We start from the raw sequence: 20,833 nt of genomic DNA, 5'->3' as shown, positions 1-20,833 counted from the left end.
CTCGTGGTTCGGAAGGGTATATCGAATGAGCAGCGAGTTGAACTTGATTAAAATTAAGCGGCTTACTTGTCGTGCTAATTATCCGACAGCTCATGCCGGCATCTTGAGACAATCACCCGCAGGGCAATTTACAAGCAAAGATACGATTTGAACCACGTTGCATAGAGGCATCTCGGTATTTATCTCTATAGGCAAATTGGCGCATTTCAATTGAGGATTAGAAGTTGCAAACCCATGCTTGTCCCCTGGTGCTTACTCGTCTCCATCCTGCGACCAATTTCCACACTCTGAAACTGTTGTGACTTGCAGTATGTGCAACTCCTCGCTGCGACGCGAACTGGAATCCAAGACGCGCCCCTCGATCATGCTTGTCACGAAGGGATCAGTCATGCAGAGAGAAGAGATCCTACTCCAGTTCAGTACAATGTAGTAGATTCCGCCCTGTGACGCGCCCAGGAATGCCAACGCCTACTCCCCCGCGGGGGTGGCTGACATGCGCCGTTAACACGAGCAATGGAGAACACGATGGTATCAACCTTGAGGTACATTATCCGAAAACTCGCATAACCTTAGTTAAGTTGTTAACAAAAAGTAGGCCATTGGGCTCATTTGCCAGGAGCCGTGGCGTGAACCAATTTACGCCCCCAAAAAACGCTAACGACTTTAACTTCGACGAAGGGGAACCACGATTTAAGCTCATCCATCCTCAGCCCTGCAGCGACCCCCCAGCTTTGGCGTCATTGTTTTAACTTTCGAGCAGAATAATTGCCTGAAACGAGAAAAAAAAGGGGCCCGTTCAAGGCACTTCGTCACGCTAACGACTTGGCACTTTGGCTAACTCTGCAGGAGAAGAACAGAGTTTTACGGGCCTTCAGCTAGAGCGGGTCTCCTCACGTCTTACGTCTCACCTGCGACCTGACATTCTGATGCCCTTTTTACCTGGTTGATGATCTTCGACTTTACAACTACATACTGTTAGTCTGTTAGCCCGTTAGGTTCTTCGCGATCAATTACCCCCCTTTGGCGCGTCCCGCTTTTCCCCAGTGTGGGTACATTATTCACGAACGCGAAACTCGGTTCTCCTGTCGCTTAAGGGACTCGGCATTTCCTAGTGCTTATTGATCAAATTAAGATTCTCGGTTTGATCGATAATTGCTGATCACTGATCGCCGATCTTTCCTGTTGTCTGATCAATCCTTATATGCCGTGAACACCTCCTCTCGACTGCCCACTACGCCCTCTTCCACGACAACCAACCCTGTTCACCGAGATTATCCGTGCTGGTCATGACTTCTTAGCCTCATGGATTCATGAAATATCATCATGCCTTATATTCTCGTCACGCTATGCTGCACCTTTGCAGCCCTGGGCTCATTCTTATTCGGCTATGATTCCGGGGTCATCTCGTCGAGTATCGAACAAGATGCCTTTTTGGACTATTTCGGCTCCCCGGGTTTATCAGATGCTGCTAGTGGAGGAATTATTTCTTCATATACAGGTGCGTCTAGTAGTTTTCTCCCTTAGGCTCGGATCATTGTCTAATCTTGGCGAACAGGAGGTGCAATCGTCGGATCCCTTCTAGCACCATACATCTCCGATTTCTATGGACGTCGAATGGTAATTTTCATCGGCGGATTGCTAGCCACGCTGGGTGCCGCGCTACAGGGTGGTTCAGTCACCGTCGCGATGCTCATCGCTGGTCGATTCATCGCGGGCTGGGCTATTGGACTCATGTCGGCTACGATTCCTGTCTACTGCGTATGTTCATCACAATCGACATGAGATTAGATCCTCCAAATCATCCCATTCACGGACTAACTTGAACATAGAGCGAGGTTGCACCGCCGCGCATTCGTGGGTTACTTGCCAGTATGCAGCAGTGGATGATTGGACTGGGAATCATGGTGGCTGTAAGTTGCTATTCCCCTTCCCATAATCTCATTCTAACCTGATCGCCTCCAGCAATGGGTTGGCTACGGATGCTCCCTACACAGCGGCAACTTTTCCTGGCGATTTCCACTCTCCTTCCAAACAGCCCCGGCCGTGATCCTCATCTGCGGTATCTGGTTTCTCCCCGAGTCCCCACGCTGGCTAATCGAGCACGGCAAAGAAGAAGTCGGTCGAGCAGTCCTCGCCCGTCTCCATCTGAACAGCAACGCATCCAACCAGGAGCTGGTCGAGCATGAAATCAATCAAATCCATCAAAGCGTCACCAACGAAAAACAACTTGTCGTCCGCTCATGGCGCCAACTCTTCTTCTCCCGCCAATGGCGCTATCGCATCCTCCTTGCATGCGGTCTTCAAGTCATGACCCAATGCTCCGGCACAAATCTTATCCAAAACTACGGACCGCGACTATACAAGACACTCGGCCTCTCCACGTCTACTTCACTCATGATTATCGGTGTTTGGGGTGCACTGGCACAATTCTGGAATACCATCTTCATGACCTTCATCGATAAAGTCGGTCGACGCAAGTTACTCATTCCATCCCTACTAGGCATGGGCGCGGTAATGTGTGTCGAAGCTACGCTGGCACGATACGTCGATTTCAGCGATACCAACGCCAACCCGAATGCGCTGCGCGCAGCTATCTCCATGTTCTTCGTTTTCTCATTATTTTTCACAGCCCTGGGTATGATCTCCTGGATATACCAGTCTGAGATTTTCCCGACGGCTATTCGTGCTCGGGGGTCGTCGGTGGCGACTGCTACGAATTGGAGTTTGAGTTTAGTTTTTGCGCAGTGTTCGCCTATTGCATTGACGAGGATTGGGTCGGATTATTTTTATTGCTTTGTTGCGTTTAATTGGGTTGCTGTTTTTGTGGTTTGGTTGTGGTATCCTGAGACTGTTGGCAGGTCTCTCGAGGAGGTTGAGGAGGTTTTTGGTGGTCGGTCTGGTGATGATGAGCCTGATGTTACTCTTGGGGTTGAGGCGAGTCCAAAGACTGAGTGGAAGCCGCCGCGATCACATCTCCGGCATAAGGGTATTCACCCTTTGTCGATGCATCCAATAACCTGCGGGAGTTGGAGTAGCAAGGGTGGTTCGTCGCCCAGGTTGTGGAGTAAACAGATGGAGAATGTATAGTATAGAGAGGATAATCACCATTGACACAATTTTGGAGAACGCACCACCTTTGTGGGATACTATATTCATTGATTTGTCTTTATTCATACAAACTTGTCATCACCTATTGATTGATCACGTCCCGCATCACATCGCCAATCGCATCAGCACCACCACCGCCGCCCAGCAGCTTCTCGTTCGTGGTCTGAATAATGACTCGGCGGTAGCTGATCAGCGCAGGAGATCCGTTATCCTTCACCTCCAGCACCAGATGCAAGAGCTGACCCTTGGGCACAGCAGCCCGACTGATAAGCTCCACGCAGCACTTCTCAGGTGGAGGTAGTGTGACCTCCACAATGCTGCCGGCCTCATTAAGCGGCTTGATATCCAACTGACCAACCTCGTGGTGAACGGACCACTGGGTCGCACTGGGGTCACGGTACTGGTACCATTTGAAAGTAAGAGAATCGTTCGGATCCGGATCATACGAGGCAGAAGCATCAAGCCTGAATGTCGCTCCAGCCTCGAGCTCAAAGTGAAGCGGCTCAAGACCGGTGCTACCATTGATATCCACCACGGGATGATGGTTCGCCTTGCTCAGCTCAGACGAGAGAGACCACTGCATGCGAGCCGCAAAATCGTTCTGGAAAGCATCGCGCCAGCGCCAGATAGTCGCTTGGTTGGACTTGTACTGCCGGCCATCCCTACCAGTGACTTCATCCACGGTATCGCTAAAGTGTCCATTAGTCACACCCTTGCCGCTGATATCCGTAGCGATATAGCGGCCACCCCAAGATCCGAACTCGGGACGTTCAGGCACGCCGAGACCGTTCTGAATGATGTATAGGAAAGTCGGGGTGTCGCCCTCGGGAATGAACATGAAATCGGGATACGTTGAGCCCAGAGGTCCAATCTGAATGTGTTCTTTGATCCACTCCTTGCTGATCTTGGTCGGGTCGGGACCGCCCTTGTCGAAGCCGTACCACCCGTCACCGGAGATTCCAGTCCATGCAGCCATACCGTACTGGTTCCATCCGTGGACGGAGCAGATGTAGAAGATGTCGGGGCAGTGGTGGCGGATCCAAGCGCCTGTATCGTCCTGATCAGAAATGGTATAGACGCGCAACTTGGAGCGCAGCTTGGCGGCGTCGGCCAGGGAGTGGGTCAGGTGAATTTTGAGGAGGACGGAGGCGAGGACGTTGGTTCCTCCCCAGCAGAGGATCCAGAGGGGGTCGTCTGTGGGGGCTTTGATTCTCTCGAGAAGCAGTTCCCCGCCCTCGCTGAGGGGGATGTCTTTGCCAACTGCTGTCATGCCATAGCTCTGCAGTATCATGTTAGTTTAAGGACAAGAGTACAAGTCTCTCGGTGTTCTTACCTCTGCACCCTTCTTAACCAAAGATCTCAGGTACTGTGCTGTCGGGTAGGGATCGTTCGGGTGGGCATGAGCGTTCAGGTTATCGACGACCTTCTCATAGCCATCGATGATTTTGTGCATGTCCTGCGGGCACACCTTATTCTTCATCCATGTCGACGTACACGCAACCAATCCCTCCGTCCGGAACTGGTTCGAGTACAACAGATAGCGCACCAGCGATTCCGCATCATCGGGCTCGTTGGAGATGTCGCTCAAGATGAACACCCGCGGCTTCGATGGGAAGGTCTGTAGCTGAGATGGGGATGCCATTGTATTGTGAGTATCGTTGAATAATGATCAAGGGACAAGAACCACTACCGTCAAGGTGGGCTATATTTGAATCCAGCCAGATTCCCCCACATTTCCCGGAATCGCAGTTGGAGCCACAAAGGCCCGAGTTCGGGCAAGTGGGGGAAGGAAGTGCGGGCCGGAGAGATGCCGGGATTCTGCCGAAGAAGCGAACTCAAAGGAGCCGACTCAATCCAAATAAGAAGTTGCAACCGCCGGAGAACCGAATGGCTTCAACGCCGTACTCGACTAGCCGTGTCTTGCGGATCCACTTCGGTCCTTCAGTCGGCATGGCTGACCGGCAAAACTCTGTGGAAAGGGTGCGTCACTCATACTGGCTTTCCCTCCAACTCTAGTATTTTTGTCCGGAGTCGGACCATGCGATGGGTTGCGGGGCCCCGGGCTTGTCTTGGAGTTTCTAGATTCCCCCAAACGCTGCCCCAGAAGTTGTCGGATTGGACCGGGAAGAATGAAAGGCTTGAGGTATGTTCAACCACCGGACTAGCTTATATATAAAACACGGACGCCCAGCCGACGGTACCAAGATGTATTCATCGTTTGTGGCTTCCCTTGTGGCTTCCTCGTGGCTTTTTATTGATTCCCCGGGTCTTGTCACAAAATGTTCGAGTCAATTAAGCAGTCCGCCCTCTACCAGGAGCTTAGTCTCCGCCTGGTCTTCATTGGGTGCTTCGTCTCCCTAGGAGCCATGGGCTTTGGGTTTGATAACTCCTGGTGGGGAGGCGCTCTTGGTCTGTCGCCATTTGGTAAGAAGTATGGTTCATGGGATGCCGCCGAGAATGACTATAGCATTCCCTCCGAGAAACAGTCGGCTGGTACGGGCACGGGATCGGCTGGTATCATCATCGGTTGTCTTGTTGCTCCTTGGCTCTGTTCGACCTTCGGCCGCAAGCCGACCCTGCTGGTCATGGCCGGTATGTTGACCGTGGGTGTGGTGCTGGAGGCGACTGCCGTTACTTCTTTCTGGCAACTGGTGGTTGGTCGTATTGTGGTCTACTCTGGAATTGGTCTCGCCTCCAATGTGGTTCCCATGTACCAATCAGAGTGTGCGCCTGCAAAGATTAGAGGTATGAGAGTTGCTTGTCTTTGTGGTTGATGCAATCCTGACGGATCCTTTAATAGGTGCATTTTTGACTGCATACTCGTTCTGGAACACTTTCGGTTCCTTCCTGGGGACGCTGGTTGTTTACCTATGCCAAAACTTGAAGAACGAGTGGGCTTACCTGTGAGTTGTCGACGATTTGATTAACAGTAAAACTACAAAGATACTAACTTTTAATACCAGCACCGTGATTCTCTGCCAGCTTATGGTTCCTCTGGGAATCGTCTGCTCATACCCCTTCCTTCCGGAGACACCGCGTTACCTTGTCTACCGAGGACGATTTGAAGAGGCCGAAGCAGCCATCAAAGACCTGTACGGGTCCAACTATAACGCGCTTGAGGAAGTCCAGCTCCTGCGCCTTCAGGTTGAGGAGCAGCGAGAGCTCCACAAGGCGACTAGCGTCATGGATTGCTTCAAGGGCTCAAACTTACCACGAACCATCGTCGCCATTGGTGTCCAAATTCTGCAACAGGCCCAGGGAGTCTCCTTCATCAACAACTTTATCGTGACATTCATGAAGCAGCTGGGCTTCGCCGATCCTTTGAAGTACAATGTGATTGTCATTGCATGTGGACTGGTCGCTAACGTCATCTCCTTCTACACCTTTGACAAGATCGGTCGGCGCACCAACATGTTCTGGGGTGCTTTTGTCATGGGAGCCATGATGTTGGGTGTGGGCGGTACCACTGCCAACGGCTATTCAGTCCTTTCTCCCATGACCCAAAACGGTTGCGTCGCCATGCTCGTCTTGTGGTATGTCTTCTACGGACTGTCCTGGGGCCCTGGTGTGTGGATCCTCGGTGGAGAGATTGGAACTGGCCAGCTGCGTGAGCATACGCTGCTTTTGTCGTCGCTGGGCAGTTTCGTCACCTCCGTGCCGATCAACTTTGTCAACCCTTACGTCCAGGCTGCTATTGGAGGTCGTACTGCGATCATCTACGGCAGTTTCTCTGTGGCTGCGATGGTGTTTGTGTACTTTTTCCTGCCTGAGACTAAGGATCGGTCGTTGGAGGAGTTTGATGAAATGTTCCAGCAGAAGGTTCCCACACGCGAGTTCAAGGGCTATGTTTGCACTGGCCTGGGTGCTCAAATTCGGCAGCTGGAGAACAAGGATGGGGCGGATATGAAGACCAAGGAGATTGAGCATGTGGAAGCTGCGATCTGAGAAGATCTACTACCAAAACTTGAAATCTCTACCTCAAGCTGCATGAAATGATTTACAGCACGATTTTGAGGACTAGCGATCAATACTTTCTAGTTCCCATATCTACACAGGCACTTCAATGGTCTGAACTTGACATAGAGGCCAGCCAGATATACTTAATTTGACTCTTTGAAAGCTCTACCTAAATGTATTCTTAATGCTCTTCATTGACAGATTTGATGATATCTCTTGCGAAACCGAACAATTCGTAACCTCAAAAGGTGGATCTGGAAACCCCTGTCCTGATCTTAAAGTCATGGAGCACCTTTCATCTAAAGGGTAGCAATACCATGAAGACTTAGGACTTTCTAGATATTTTCTACGTCATCGCCAGTTGACTCAGTTTAATTGGCATAAAATTTAAAGGTTGGAACATGAAATGCCTCATATGGATCTAGAGTGCTGCGCGACTATGGAAAGATCCACCACGACCGGCAGTCAGTACCGCTTCCCAAATAGGCAGTTAGAGCCACCTTTACCTATTCGAGCAAGCCTAAGGCCGAAACAACCATCGCATAATTTTCGCAGAAGAGTACCATGATATTTACAGTAGAAAGATCAATACCCCACAAGATGCAAACATAGTACAGGGATTTGATACCCCGCTCTCAAGATGGTAGTCGGAGCCACCAAATGCCTCGTTGCTGAAAAAAAAGACCCAAACATTAGAGGGTGGCCTTTTTATTTATCGTAGGCCTCTTGTCCACATTGTATTTCCATCCTAGATTTTGAATCTAACCTCCATAAACACAATTAAAATCACAATCACAATGGCCAAGTCAACTATCACTCTCGCCTCTGGCAAGGAAATGCCCCTCGTGGGCTTCGGCCTGTGGAAGGTCCCTAAGGAAACCGCCGCCGATACAGTCTACAACGTCAGTATTCCATTCGTTCTATCTGAGAAATTTCATCGAGGACAATTTTCTAACGCACAGCAGGCTATCAAAGCAGGATACAGATTGTTCGACGGTGCCTACGACTATCAGAATGAGAAGGAGGCTGGCGAGGGTATCCGCCGCGCCATTGCCGACGGCCTTGTGACCCGCGACCAGATCTTCATTACTACCAAGCTATGGAACAACTACCACCGCCGCGACCATGCGTTGGCCATGGCCAGGAAGCAGAATGAGACCTGGGGTCTTGGTTACATTGACCTGTTCCTCATGCATTTCCCCTGCGCATTGAAGTATATCGACCCTGCTGTGCGCCAATACCCGGTACGTGACAATCCGCAGCATTCAATTATACCATAATATCTAAATGGGTATGACTTTCTAACAATTTATAGGCCTGGTGGATGGACGACGCCGGCACCGTCGAAACCGACAAGGTCCCTATCCGCGAAACCTGGGAGGCGATGGAGGAAATCGTGGACAACGGTATTGCCCGCAGCATTGGCGTCAGCAACTTCCAAGCACAGTCGATCTACGATATCCTCAGCTACGCCCGCCACCCGCTCTCCTCTCTACAGGTCGAGCACCACCCGTACCTCGTGCAGCCCGAGCTTGTCCAGGTCGCTCAGGAGAATGGTATTGCGGTCACGGCTTATTCTAGCTTCGGCCCTCAGTCCTTCGTCGAGTTGCCCGCGCAATTCTCGGAGAAGGCCAAGGACATTCCTTTGCTGTTTGATGCTGAGCCTGTTAAAGTGCTCGCTGCGAAGTATAATGTCACGCCTGCGCAGGTTCTTTTGCGTTGGGCTACCCAGCGGTATGTCAACATTCTTTTGGATATTGGGTGCTTTTTTGGATGGGGTCATGACACTAACGTTCCGATAGTAACGTTGCCGTTATCCCTAAGTCGAACAACCAGTCTCGCCTTGCTCAGAACTTGGATGTCGTGGGCTTCGACATGACCGCCGATGAGCTTAAGTCTATCTCTGCCTTGGATAAGGGCCTGCGCTTCAACGACCCTGGCCACTACCTCCCCAACCACCCAATCCGCATCTTTGCCTAGAGAGATGTGAAAATATGTATTTTTGTTATGATGTAGTTTCATGAACCATAGAAGGTATAGCGTTGACAATGAAGAAATATTACAAATGAGTTCTTCGTGCACCGTCTTCGAAAACGGGAAGTTGTAGGTATATATACAGTAAAACATATTATAGTAAAAGTGGCGTCCTCACTTAAATAGTGAAGGCATGATATAGCTCGTCAATGGGGCACTAAGGATCTCTTGGCGTAAATCTGGCTCCCACAGATATACGGATGACTCCTGTATTTGCAGGGTGAGACATGAGAAAAGAAAGTCGTTGAGCCGATGCCACGAGTCAGCGCTCAATCTCTTCGCAATCTTTAGCATCCGACCGGCAAACCAGGGACGTGCGGACGGAGAGGTCGCAGTAGGAGAATATTGAGTGAAGTCTGGAAGCTCCTCCAAGAAAGCAGGCGACACGATTCCATCTGTAACTGCGGACGAGGCGTCTCTAGGACCGTCATTGCACTCGAGGAGAATTTGAAGGATTGCTTCGACAGAGCCGCTCATGTTGACTTCGCTGTCTACCATGGCTTGTTCTAGTATCTTCAAGAATACCCCAGCACGAATAGGTGTATATCGATAATCCCAGAGGGCGGCATTAAGCATCATTAGAGCTGTGAGGCGAGCAACCATTTGTTTCCGATCTCCAGATGCAGTGAATCGAGCACCTGGAGGGGCAGCCAGGGTCTGATATAGAATGGAGGTCGGCTGGACTGCTGTCTGCCGGGAAATATCACAAGTCTCTCGGTTATCCATTTGGTAGAGAGCAAGTTGCTCGCAGCGGCGGAGAAAATCAAGAAATTCTTCACATTGGAGTCGAATTTCGTCAATGGGAGAGCTTATATGGAGGGGAACGATGGTTTGAATAGGTTCCAGGGAAGTGATGTCTGAGCATGCAGAGGGCGTGGATTCTGGAGGGGAGGGTATAGATTGAAGGTTATTGGAGGATTGAGGTTGGGATGATGAGCGAGGAGGTTCAGACACGGAGGAGACAGGCGGGCATTGCTCGAAGAAGAAACTCGACCCGTGAGTTTCGTAACCCGAGAGGATATAATCTTGCCAATTGATCAACATTCCAAGCCGGGTATTTTCAAAAGCAACGGGTCCTCCTCGCGACCGAATCATCTCGCGAGCCGCACGCATATGCACCCAGCTGATCTCTTTATGGCCAGGGCGGGGATCAAAGTCCTCAAGCGCAGCTGCACTCAAGCACGAGATGATAGCGACGTCCGAGTTATCGCGGGGGTTGTTGGTTAAATGTTCACGGAGCATCGTGACGGCCCGGTCTCGATGTACAAGGGTATTGGAGGTTTCAGTCTCGTTACGGACCCAGGCCCAGGTATTCGCGGCGTGGACTAGAATAGTATTTTGAAATGCCACAGCTCCTTTCATTCCCTCTGGAACAAAGACCTTGGTGTACCAGTTGTGGGCCTTGGCCGATCGAAAATGAGACCCATATGAACAAGCAGGCATCTCATTCACGTAAAAGTCAAAGAGCTTCTGTTCTTCACGATTTAGTTCCAACGGAAGAGTGTTGAATGGGTCTGTTCGCGCTGCACTTAGGATAGTTCGAGGTGACCTTGTGAATTCGAGTGGCGTCGTGGGTGTTGAAGACCCTGCTGTAAGACTTCGGAAGTCTGTTATTTGGCTCTGACTATGAGAAGATATGTCGATGAAATCACCCAATTGAGATGGGAATTCTTGAGATTGCAATGGTGATGTGCGGAAAGGTAAAGCGACAGTCTTCTCAACTACTAATGACGGGTCAACCGCCTCGGATATAATGTCCTGGGCGATTTCCTCAATATCAGCGGGCGCGGCTTCTTCCTCTTCTGCAGCTGCTTTACTCTTGGCTGGCTTTGGCTGATTGGAGCCTTTGTCGGCCCCCGCTGCTTTTTTCGTATATTTGCGTTTCGCAGCTCTGGTCTTCTTGGGCCGACCGCGCTTAGTCGGAGGGCTAGAATCTTCTTCACTCTCGCTGTTGCGTGAGCTCCCTTTCTTTTGGCGTATATACTCTTGCATGACATGACGTTTAACCTGTGTCAGGTTGCTTCGACTATTGTCGGAAGCGTCGATAAATTGCCACCGCATGTTGGCAGGATCTTGCGTCGTGCTAGAGCTCTCCTTGTCTGGCGCGGCCATGGCTGAAGCGGGGTAGGGATGGGTTCTTCGCAATGAGAACCCAGTCTTCCTCGCCGCAGAAGCCCCGCAAGGTCTGCGAGAATGTATAAAGGGGCAAGTTGGACACGGCTAATGTCTCTAAAGCCCGACAAGTGTACCGGACCTGCCGCGACTGGCCTGTGGAAGAAGTGACTTGAGGAAAGAAATGTTTCCGATAAGGCGGATCGAGGTAGATAACGCCTGCGGCCAGGAACAATAAAGATGCAGAAAGAAAGGAGATCAGTCACGGTGGAGTCGCATCCAAATTTGATAAGTGAAAATAGGTAGAGCCAAGGGCTCCACCGGGCGGTCGCGCATTAAACTGGAAACCGCAAATTTGTCTCGTCCAAAATACTGCGTTTAGAAAAGTCGCGGGCAAGCTAAGACCAAGTTAGCCTAGGGGTCCACCATGCCGGCTTCAACACGTGTGTTTCGTCTCTGGCAAAGCGGGATCTTCGAGGCTGAGCAAATCAGACTAGTGGGCTGCTGCTCAAGTGAGAATGGGGCGAAAAGTGAGCACAAGCATAAAGTAGTCTGACGAACGAGTCGGCTGATAATCAATCGGGACCAGAAGCTGAACTCGACAGTCCATATCTGATCACTGCCCGATCGGCCTTCGTTTGAATGGATTGAGATCGACTGATGGCGACCCGCTGGTTCAAGGCCACTACGATCGGCCAAGATGGCCCCAGATTGTGACGAAAGGACAATGGCTTGCACATTTTACCCCATTCTCGGTTACTCGGGATCACCGGGGGCCACTTTTTGTAGGGACCTCTGCGGCTCTTCATCAAAGATCGAATGGTGGAAGCATCCGCAGTTCGTTCAGCTCAATACATAACGAAGGGACCCAGGGGCTGGCCTCGGGATTGCTTATTCTGCGAATTGCCTGGTCGAGACTCGTTTGTGTTGAACGTTGCATATGACGGGAGGGTCATGATCACGTCAGTCAAGGGCTACTTGGCGGATGCTGGTACCTTCTGAGGAGGAAGTATGTACGGAGGATGGGCGTTGGGTGATGATTCCGCCCAATCTATTTCCTTGTCACAGAATAGCTAACATCCTCTCAACAGTTCTCTTCGCTACTATATGCGGCCATGGTTTAAATGTACTTTTTCTTGACGCAGCCCAAACACCGGAGCCAATTACGACTTGGAAGAAGAACGAGACAAGAACAATGCCAGTATCGATACATAAATGTCCTCCAACACAGGCCTAGACAAGTCTCCAATGCCGTCCAGCTCTGCAGTTTCAGGTCAAACTCTATTGGAGTGCACTAAAATGACCCTAATTCCCTTAGCGTTCCTACCGTGACGAAGATCGCCATCAGTCTCTCCTTGCCAAATCCCCCGCCAAATTCTTCGCCCTACCAGATCTTTTGATGTGCCCCACGTACCATCAGCGACATACTATCTTGAGTATGGTCTTGGATGATCTCTTAGCCTAGAGTCCCTTTCAACGATGCATCTCAACGGCAGATTTCTATTCACCGAGTCCTCGTACTTGATCTTACTTGCGCAGTCCCGGAGAAGCCGGGATTCCATAATTATCTCGCGCTTATTATCCAAACATGCACAAGTGTAGAACCTTAATCCTGTGCATTGCATTGGAGAGCCATGCCCCATGCTAAGAACCCAAATCACCTAAGTCTGAGAATAGATATTATGGTTCAATGATCGGGGTAAATTCTAAGCGAACCAGGGCCAACACAGCAGTTACAACCAAGTATAGTGTGGGCATGATCAAGTCCCGACACCCCATAGGGAGATTAATTTACAATCCAGTAGGCAGCACCAGGGAGGCCACCAAATAACAATCGTCAGTGATAGGTGCAATCCCATGTATGGTAGGGTTAAGCTGCAGTCAGACGCTACGCCTCGAGTACCCGGAATCCTCCCAATAACTCCTGCAGATGCAGATGCAAGCCCAAGTCTCGCGTGGCACACGCAATTGCCCTGTTTCGTGATTCCTCAGCGAAATAAGCATAGCGAGAAATGCCGTGCAGATTCCTGATTATGTATGGTCTCAATGCCCGCCTCGTCATCTTGAGTTGCACCCACTATCCGATGACCATGTAGGGGGCCAGATGCGGCGAATCTCGTATTCTCTGAGATTAGACCATGGCCACCACATGGCGGCTGTCCAGGATGTAGATAAGAATCAACTACTGTATGTACTGGATCGCGTTGTAGCCATTCTGAACACTGTCCGCCACAACTGGTTGTCCCAGGCAATGTACGTCGGCTATAATATCTCGATGGCTGCGGGATTAGATAGATGCCAGTGTCATATCAGGTCTCTGTTGTCATCAATTGAGCATGTCGTGTGATGCAGTAGTAGGGATCAGGGCGTTTAGTGGTCTTGCGCTTGCGAGGTTAAGGTCTTGACGCTGTGTTCTATGAGGACCAGGGTCAGTCTCGATAGTACTTGATAAGACCAAGATCTGATGGAAGCATTTATCTGATCTGGATGCCTTCGTTCTCTGCAAAAACAAGGGTAAAGAATGATGGCCAAGTTAAGGATGCGACGGTCGACAATGGGATGATAGTGCCAGATGGGACCGATAACTGTTAAGCAGTCAAAAGTCGCGCCGCGGTCGGCACTGTCGCGTGTCGGAGCAGCTCACCGCCTTCATTTTGTGTTCAAACTCCGCACCTCCGATTTGCGACCCCGAGATCAAGGGACTCCCCATGACAAGACACCGCCCTGGACTGAAGTTTTCGATGATTCAAGTTGCTTTTTGAACTTTTCCTTATTTCCCAGGGAAATCAACCAGTCCCAAATCCGTGAATTGACGTGAGCGGTGCTTCCTTGAGCCACCAGCGGAGACATCGCGCGAAACCCGTCAGAAATCCCCCCAGTTTCGACACTGACGGCGCAAGAGACCAGTTCGACCGTATATTTCTCGTCGCATGGGTTCTGGTAGCTCGAGATCCATCTGAGCTTGAGCGTGGCATATCTGGAATAATTCATGCGCACCCCATGATGCCTCTAACCCTCGTCATCGCATTTCAGTACATCTAGGTCTCTGCCCGCGCGCCCTTCGCTGCGGACACATCCTGAACCTGTTTGACCCGCTGGACATTCGAGAGCTCAACAGGGCGCACCATATCAGTGACCGCAGAGACAATCAGATATCTTTTCCCACTGCATTTGCCCGACCTTGGCTATGATAGCAAGGATGGAGGGACCAACGGGCGCAAACCAGACGAACGGGACCGATACAACCAGAACAATGAGTAATCCCTATGAAACAAACCCAGACCGAATCCCCCACGACGACCCTTTCCTCGCACAGAGTGCGCAATATGGCCGATACAGCCCACATCCCGATGACTTCGCCCCTCCCGACAAGCACTGGTACCAGTCTGACCCTGAAGCAAATGCGTATTGGCAGAAAGTCGCGCAAAGGTTTTGCACCTCGGAGAAGTCACTGAATGTACCAGGGTCGAGGGAGGCATTCGCTGCAGGCAGTGTAATCCTCCGGGTAGACCGCGGGTCTGCCGAGGGCGCAGCTGCCGAGCGATACTCGTGCGCGAACGCGAACGAATTATCTGCAGCGCGCAAAGTCGAGGAGTCGTTGAGGGAGATTGGAGTTGCGGTGCCGGTGATATACTTCTGTGGAACGATCGAAGGCAGGAATGTGACGGTCGAATCTCGAATTCCAGGTGTTTCACTGGAGGTTGCATGGCGATATCTCAGCTCGGAACAGATTGAGGTCGTGAAGAATCAATGTCGCCAAATCGTGCAGCACCTAACGACGATCGACCCTTCCCCCGAAGAACCTTCCTACGTATGCCGCGGTCTCAATTCACAAACGCCGTTATCGACGGAGGAGCAGGAGCGCGATATACTTTTCGCGGCGCTGGCTTCGAAGGGAGAAGAGCTCAGCCTCACGCATAATGATCTCGTTCCGGCCAATATTATCGTGAAAGATGACCGCATTGTTGGTATTTCTGGCTGGCGACACAGCGGGTACTTTGGCCTTGATCGGGCCAAGAAGGTACACCGGCAGTTCAGGAATTTGGAACCGCGCGAGAAGACCAAGGATGGGAACACGACATGGATTGATCTATATAACGACGCCTATAACCCAAGCAAAGGCTTCCCTTTGGTCCCCACGCGAGAGACTGTGCTTCCATTTGTGAAAACAGAGCCTACTAGTTCAACTCTGGACAAGTTCCCTGCCAGCGATGATCTAGAAACAAAGTCAACGGCCGTGGATGGGGCAGGCGACTACCTGACCTCAAAGAAGCTCGCTGAACTCAAGACCGGTATTACCTCGCGTGCTTCTTCGACCGACCGGTCATCTCCCGCAACGTCAGTCAAGCCAACTTCAAACAAGAAACCAGCGTCAGCGGCTACGAAAAAGGGCACTGCAAAGAAGCCAGCCGCAAAGAAGCGCAAAGTAAATGATGCAGATGCTGACAGCATCGACGGGCGCCGATCAAACACCCCGGCGTCTCGTACTAGTAAGGGCCCTGGGAAGAAACAGGGTTCCGTGTCTATTGCCGGATCCCCTGCGCCTGACGACAAGAAGAGACGGGGCAAGGAGCAGCTGGCAGACGAAGACGACGAGGACGTCGAAGATGAAAATGAACTGTTCTGCATCTGCCGGCGACCGGACAATCACACATGGATGATTGGGTGTGACGGGGAATGCGAAGACTGGTTCCATGGAAAGTGTGTTAATATCGATCCACGAGATGCGGACTTGATCGATAAGTATATATGTGAGTATCCCTCTCCTCCCTCTCCCTGGACCGTCCTAGGTTCATTCTCGTCCATCGTCTAACCACAATCCCAATAGGCCCAAACTGCAGTAAACGCGATAACGGCTTTACAACATGGAAACCAATGTGCCGCCTCCTCGAGTGCCGCAAACCGGCTCGCGTCAATCGCAAGAACCCAAGCAAATATTGCTCCGATGAGCACGGTAGAGAATTCATGCTCCGACAAACCCGCCAGCTCAAGCTCGGACCTGCTCGAAAGGGCACCGAAGACCTGGGCAGTATGGGTGGTATCCTCACCCCGAAAGATCTCAAAGCCGCGATCTTGGGGGCAACCTCGGTGCAAGAGTTCCGTAAATTGGGCAACCAGATAATTTCCACGCCCCCTGAAAGCATCTGCGGTAGTTCAGCATCCGACGTCAAGAATGAGACGAAAGCATCGGACGCTGATAAGCTGTTTGATGTCAATGCTAGTGGCGTTGAATACTCAGCCGATGAGGCAGCGAAGATTGAGAAACTTCGCCAACGACGTGATGACCTACTCCACCGAAAGGAGATGCTCGCAGCTCGTTCGACATTCGTCGGGCTCGTGCGCCAGCGATCCAAAGCTGCCGTGGAGAAACTCAAGCAGAATGAGCCAAAGGGTGGATGGAAAGATATATGTGGTTTCGATTCGCGGCTTGCATGGGCTGACGAGGAATTCGACGAGTGGCGACTCTCCGGGGCTGGCATGAAGGCGCTCGAGGAGGGTACCCCCGAAGCCATGGCAGCCAGCTATCCTACCACGACGGATGCCGACGGTGACATTGCGATGGACAGCGATGAAAAAGAAGATGCGATGCTTCTCCTCACTCGTGGTATCTGTATCAAGAAACGCTGTGAGAGACACAAGCAGTGGGTGAAGGTGCAGCAGCAGGATATTGTTTTCGAAGAGAACGCCGCGGAGCAGGACCTGAGACAGTGCGAGCAAGAAGCCCGTTCCGTGGCAGAGCGTGCTGTACTCAGAAAATGGGCTGAAAAGGAGAATATTCCCTCCGTGGCCTGATAGTTCTCAGCAGTGCTTGATTTAACACATTGAACCATTCATTCATTTCTCGCATCCGCCATAGTGGATTCGGATTCGGATTAGCAAGGGACGCAAAATCATGATACCCCCATTTTCAGATGATGGAAAAGCGGTTGGTGGATCGGAGTTGGGATTTGCATCACACGGCGGTTGAAACCCGTCTAGCATCGGTGAAACGGGCGCTTTGCGAAGGCGGATCTGGCTGTATACTTATCGAACCTTTGCCTCTTGCGTGTACGAGTAGCAGCGATATTGATATTGCATCGAAATTAAACGAATATGACCGTTTTCTGATGAAGCGGCACCCCCTGTGTAGAAGCCTATCGCTTAGGAGACCATATTCCCCATTTCCCGAGCCCAGTGCCAATTCGATCCTTGATGACCTCGGCAACTTGTGTAGCTTTCACATCTGAGACCATGATGTGCGTATCGATGCCTTGGTCGAGGGTTTTCATGAGGAGAGTAGATAGCAGTGAGGAACCGGGCGTTTGGAAGATTGAATGAATGCCGTCGTCACCTGAGGGTCTTGCATCCTCGTCATTTGGTGTCCTAGTTTGGTTTGAATCCGGCGGTTGGGTGGCGTCGAAATACGCGGGGCCAAGGCCGCTTGTATTGATGAGGATGATGGAAAGCCATGAGGCATATGCCCGAGCCATGCGGGTCAGGTTTCGCAGCGTAGCTGCTAGTAGGGCTGTTCCTCTAACGGGGTTTGAAGCTCGAATGACACCTTCAGCGAGAGTATCGAGGCCGACCACGATTAGGATGACGGGTTGAGTAGGCTCCGCGGGGGTGTCTCGTTGCTGTGCTTGTCGCTTTTCGTGGATCTCTTTGAGCGATTCAGATACGTTGCCGATGGCCTGTGCCGCGTTTGGAAGTGTTTGCACTGGGAGTAGCTGCACAGCATCAAGGTGCCGCAGTGCTTCTTCTCTTGATAGGCCGGGCCCTTCAGAGAGAGATTGCAGTGCATTGAGCAGGAGCCTCGGGGCCAACGCGTCAAAGTTACTAGGATAGATGATGAATGCGGTGGGCTCAGAGGACGCGTCAATTCTCAGCAGATGAGATGTGAGTAGATAGCGGGGGATCTAAGATGTGTTAGATCATACTCTGCAGATCATCATATGGTACGGGGTGTCCTACCTGCCCGATGTACTCATCGGTATCCTTGCTTCTGGATCTTAGTCTGGAGAACCCGATGACAGAGCCGCAGCGGAAAACTCCGGTGTTGTTGGTTTGAGTCCCAGTAATCCAGTCATCTTTCAGGTTCCAGTCGTCATTTTGTCCTGCTTCATGCACTAGATCTCCCGTATCTGGGATCTTGGACTCTGGCTTGGCGAGGAGAGAATGGGCCAGAATTGGACAAGCAGGCTCCGCGGCGTAAACGCTGGGAGCAGAGGCCATTTTTTGCTCGTCCTGATAAACTATGTCAAATTACGCCCTTCAAAATGGAAAAAAAGCCATCAATCTGTTAGACCGAGAGTTGACGAAGGGGGGCGGGGGTTGGGGTTTGAGACTTGGAGATCCACCATTGTTGTGCGGTCTCGCGGCTCTCCGAAGCGGGTCATCAGCTTACCCGCCCTCGATAATTCACCCTGCGTATGGAATTAATTTTATCCCATCACCTTCTGCTTGCTGGCTTAGCTGTTTAACTATCCTCTTCGTAGGGTATCTTTCTATTAAGTCGATTATGTTTCTGGTGTATCTTCTTATTAGCTACGCGTAGACTAGCGTTGTGGTAGCCAAGATGAACTACGTTATCTACAACCGTTGCGCACCCTTCAACAATGTTATGCTATCTTTGCTCTGAGGCTACTCGCAACTCCTCTTGAAGGACGGGTTTCAACCGCCTGAATGTTCCTATAAGCTTCTACAATAGACTGGGTATTGTGTTCTCCCACCTTCCTATGCTGTCTTTGATCTTTAATCGTCTATATGGACTTGAAATGCGGACCCCTGGCGGGCATCCTTCTCAAGCATTACTTTCACCACTGCTTCATGGCCGTTTATGGTAGCCTATAAGAGTGGTGTCCAGCCATCCTCATCCTTTGCCTCGAGATTAGCACCCTTCTCAAGCAGTAATTTCACCACTGCTTCATCGCCGTTCGCGGCAGCCCGTGAGAGTGGTGTCCGGCTATCCTTATCCTTTGCCTCGAGATTGGCACCCTTCTCAAGCAGTAATTTCACCACTGCTTCACGGCCGTTCGCGGCAGCCCATAAGAGTGGTGTCCAGCTATCCTCATCCTTTGCCTCGAGATTAGCACCCTTCTCAAGCAGTAATTTCACCACTGCTTCATGGCCGTTCGCGGCAGCCCGTGAGAGTGGTGTCCAGCTATCCTTATCCTTTGCCTCGAGATTAGCACCCTTCTCAAGCAGTAATTTCACCACTGCTTCATCGCCGTTCGCGGCAGCCCGTGAGAGTGGTGTCCGGCTATCCTTATCCTTTGCCTCGAGATTGGCACCCTTCTCAAGCAGTAATTTCACCACTGCTTCACGGCCGTTCGCGGCAGCCCATAAGAGTGGTGTCCAGCCATCCTCATCCTTTGCCTCGAGATTAGCACCCTTCTCAAGCATTACTTTCACTACTGCTTCATGGCCGTCCATAGCAGTATATAAGAGTGGTGTCCAGCTATCCTCATCCTTTGCCTCGAGATTAGCACCCTTCTCAAGCAGTAATTTCACCACTGCTTCATGGCCGTTTATGGCAGTATATAAGAGTGGTGTCCAGCCATCCTCATCCTTTGCCTCGAGATTAGCACCCTTCTCAAGCAGTAATTTCACCACTGCTTCATCGCCGTTCGCGGCAGCCCGTGAGAGTGGTGTCCGGCTATCCTTATCCTTTGCCTCGAGATTGGCACCCTTCTCAAGCAGTAATTTCACCACTGCTTCATCGCCGTTCGCGGCAGCCCATAAGAGTGGTGTCCAGCCATCCTCATCCTTTGCCTCGAGATTAGCACCCTTCTCAAGCAGTAATTTCACCACTGCTTCATGGCCGTTCGCGGCAGCCCGTGAGAGTGGTGTCTGACGATAAGAAGCGTCATTTGCCTTGATATCTGCCTGGTTCTCTATAAGGAGAGAAACGATCTTCTCATGTCCGCTAGCCGCAGCCAGCCAGAGTGATGTGCATTGAGATTTCGATCGTGCATTCACTTTTATCTTCTTGGCGTTTAAAAGTAATTGGCAGATTTCAAGATGGCCCCTACTCGCTGCGTGATGCAAAGCAGTATATCCTTCTAGGTCTGGCTCATTCACTTTGCAGAAGTGCAGCAGAATCTGAACTATTGCTTTATGCCCAAGTTTTGCCGCGACATGAAGCGCAGGAAGGCTTTCACCGATTAGTGGAAGATCACAAACGAGTCGTAACTCGGGTACTGCGGCCTGCGTAATTGACAGAAGAGGCTCATGTTGCTCTGTCACTGCCCATCCAAACATACTGTGGAGACGGGAGGATGCCGAACGGCCGCCAGAGATCCAAGGGTGAAAATTCCAGGTTTCATTGAAACACGTTGCAAGCCGTTCGAACTTCTCCCAGGCTAATGATGTACGAGGTATCTGTTTGGTTTGTAAGGCCCAGTTTATAACGGCGTAATCTAGAAATTTGTACCGTGTCCCATCTGGCGTTGATGCTGTGCGTATCTCACGGAATGGCAGGGCAACGGACCTCTGACCTCGGGGCTTTTGTAAGAAGCGTCTGGCGAATAGTCCAGGGAAGGTTTCTTGCGCAAGTAAAATAGGGGGTGGGACAGCAACTGTGGCTTTTTCATCCCTTCGTGTGCTTAGTTGAAGACTGAAGTCTGCGAAAGAAAGATAAGCA

At 51.1% G+C, this 20,833-nt stretch overlaps 8 protein-coding genes across 8 annotated transcripts; 4 read left to right on the top strand and 4 right to left on the bottom strand.

Annotated features, from left to right (window-relative positions):
- Positions 1-1,323: 1,323 nt before the first annotated feature.
- On the top strand, positions 1,324-3,087 carry N7496_001366 (sugar porter family MFS transporter; the record flags this gene model as incomplete). The annotated part of the gene is made up of 4 exons (XM_056694297.1): positions 1,324-1,498; positions 1,556-1,758; positions 1,830-1,910; positions 1,963-3,087. The coding sequence occupies 4 exons, from the start codon at positions 1,324-1,326 to the stop codon at positions 3,085-3,087; spliced, it is 1,584 nt and encodes a 527-aa protein (XP_056561026.1).
- Positions 3,088-3,190: 103 nt separating this feature from the next.
- On the bottom strand, positions 3,191-4,750 carry N7496_001365 (uncharacterized protein; the record flags this gene model as incomplete). The annotated part of the gene is made up of 2 exons (XM_056694296.1): positions 3,191-4,387; positions 4,442-4,750. The coding sequence occupies 2 exons, from the start codon at positions 4,748-4,750 to the stop codon at positions 3,191-3,193; spliced, it is 1,506 nt and encodes a 501-aa protein (XP_056561025.1).
- A 637-nt stretch (positions 4,751-5,387) lies between these two features.
- On the top strand, positions 5,388-7,053 carry N7496_001364 (uncharacterized protein; the record flags this gene model as incomplete). Its single annotated transcript, XM_056694295.1, has 3 exons — positions 5,388-5,853; positions 5,909-6,011; positions 6,072-7,053. 3 exons carry the CDS (start codon positions 5,388-5,390, stop codon positions 7,051-7,053), a joined length of 1,551 nt encoding a protein of 516 aa, XP_056561024.1.
- An 809-nt stretch (positions 7,054-7,862) lies between these two features.
- On the top strand, positions 7,863-9,045 carry N7496_001363 (uncharacterized protein; the record flags this gene model as incomplete). Its single annotated transcript, XM_056694294.1, has 3 exons — positions 7,863-8,309; positions 8,381-8,799; positions 8,868-9,045. 3 exons carry the CDS (start codon positions 7,863-7,865, stop codon positions 9,043-9,045), a joined length of 1,044 nt encoding a protein of 347 aa, XP_056561023.1.
- Positions 9,046-9,213: 168 nt separating this feature from the next.
- On the bottom strand, positions 9,214-11,211 carry N7496_001362 (sigma-70 region 2 family protein; the record flags this gene model as incomplete). Its single annotated transcript, XM_056694293.1, has 1 exon — positions 9,214-11,211. The coding sequence occupies one exon, from the start codon at positions 11,209-11,211 to the stop codon at positions 9,214-9,216; it is 1,998 nt and encodes a 665-aa protein (XP_056561022.1).
- A 3,187-nt stretch (positions 11,212-14,398) lies between these two features.
- On the top strand, positions 14,399-17,004 carry N7496_001361 (putative PHD transcription factor; the record flags this gene model as incomplete). Its single annotated transcript, XM_056694292.1, has 2 exons — positions 14,399-15,962; positions 16,040-17,004. 2 exons carry the CDS (start codon positions 14,399-14,401, stop codon positions 17,002-17,004), a joined length of 2,529 nt encoding a protein of 842 aa, XP_056561021.1.
- A 341-nt stretch (positions 17,005-17,345) lies between these two features.
- Positions 17,346-18,423, bottom strand: N7496_001360 (uncharacterized protein; the record flags this gene model as incomplete). Its single annotated transcript, XM_056694291.1, has 2 exons — positions 17,346-18,107; positions 18,163-18,423. The coding sequence occupies 2 exons, from the start codon at positions 18,421-18,423 to the stop codon at positions 17,346-17,348; spliced, it is 1,023 nt and encodes a 340-aa protein (XP_056561020.1).
- Positions 18,424-19,035: 612 nt separating this feature from the next.
- On the bottom strand, positions 19,036-20,451 carry N7496_001359 (ankyrin repeat domain-containing protein; the record flags this gene model as incomplete). Its single annotated transcript, XM_056694290.1, has 1 exon — positions 19,036-20,451. One exon carries the CDS (start codon positions 20,449-20,451, stop codon positions 19,036-19,038), a length of 1,416 nt encoding a protein of 471 aa, XP_056561019.1.
- Between the last annotated feature and the right edge of the window lie 382 nt (positions 20,452-20,833).

This window comes from Penicillium cataractarum (assembly GCF_028827025.1).
Source record: "Penicillium cataractarum strain IBT 29864 chromosome Unknown utg000001l, whole genome shotgun sequence".
Classification (NCBI taxonomy): Eukaryota; Fungi; Ascomycota; class Eurotiomycetes; order Eurotiales; family Aspergillaceae; genus Penicillium; species Penicillium cataractarum.
Note: the sequence above shows the minus strand (reverse complement) of the source record. Positions and strands in the feature narration are given on the sequence as shown.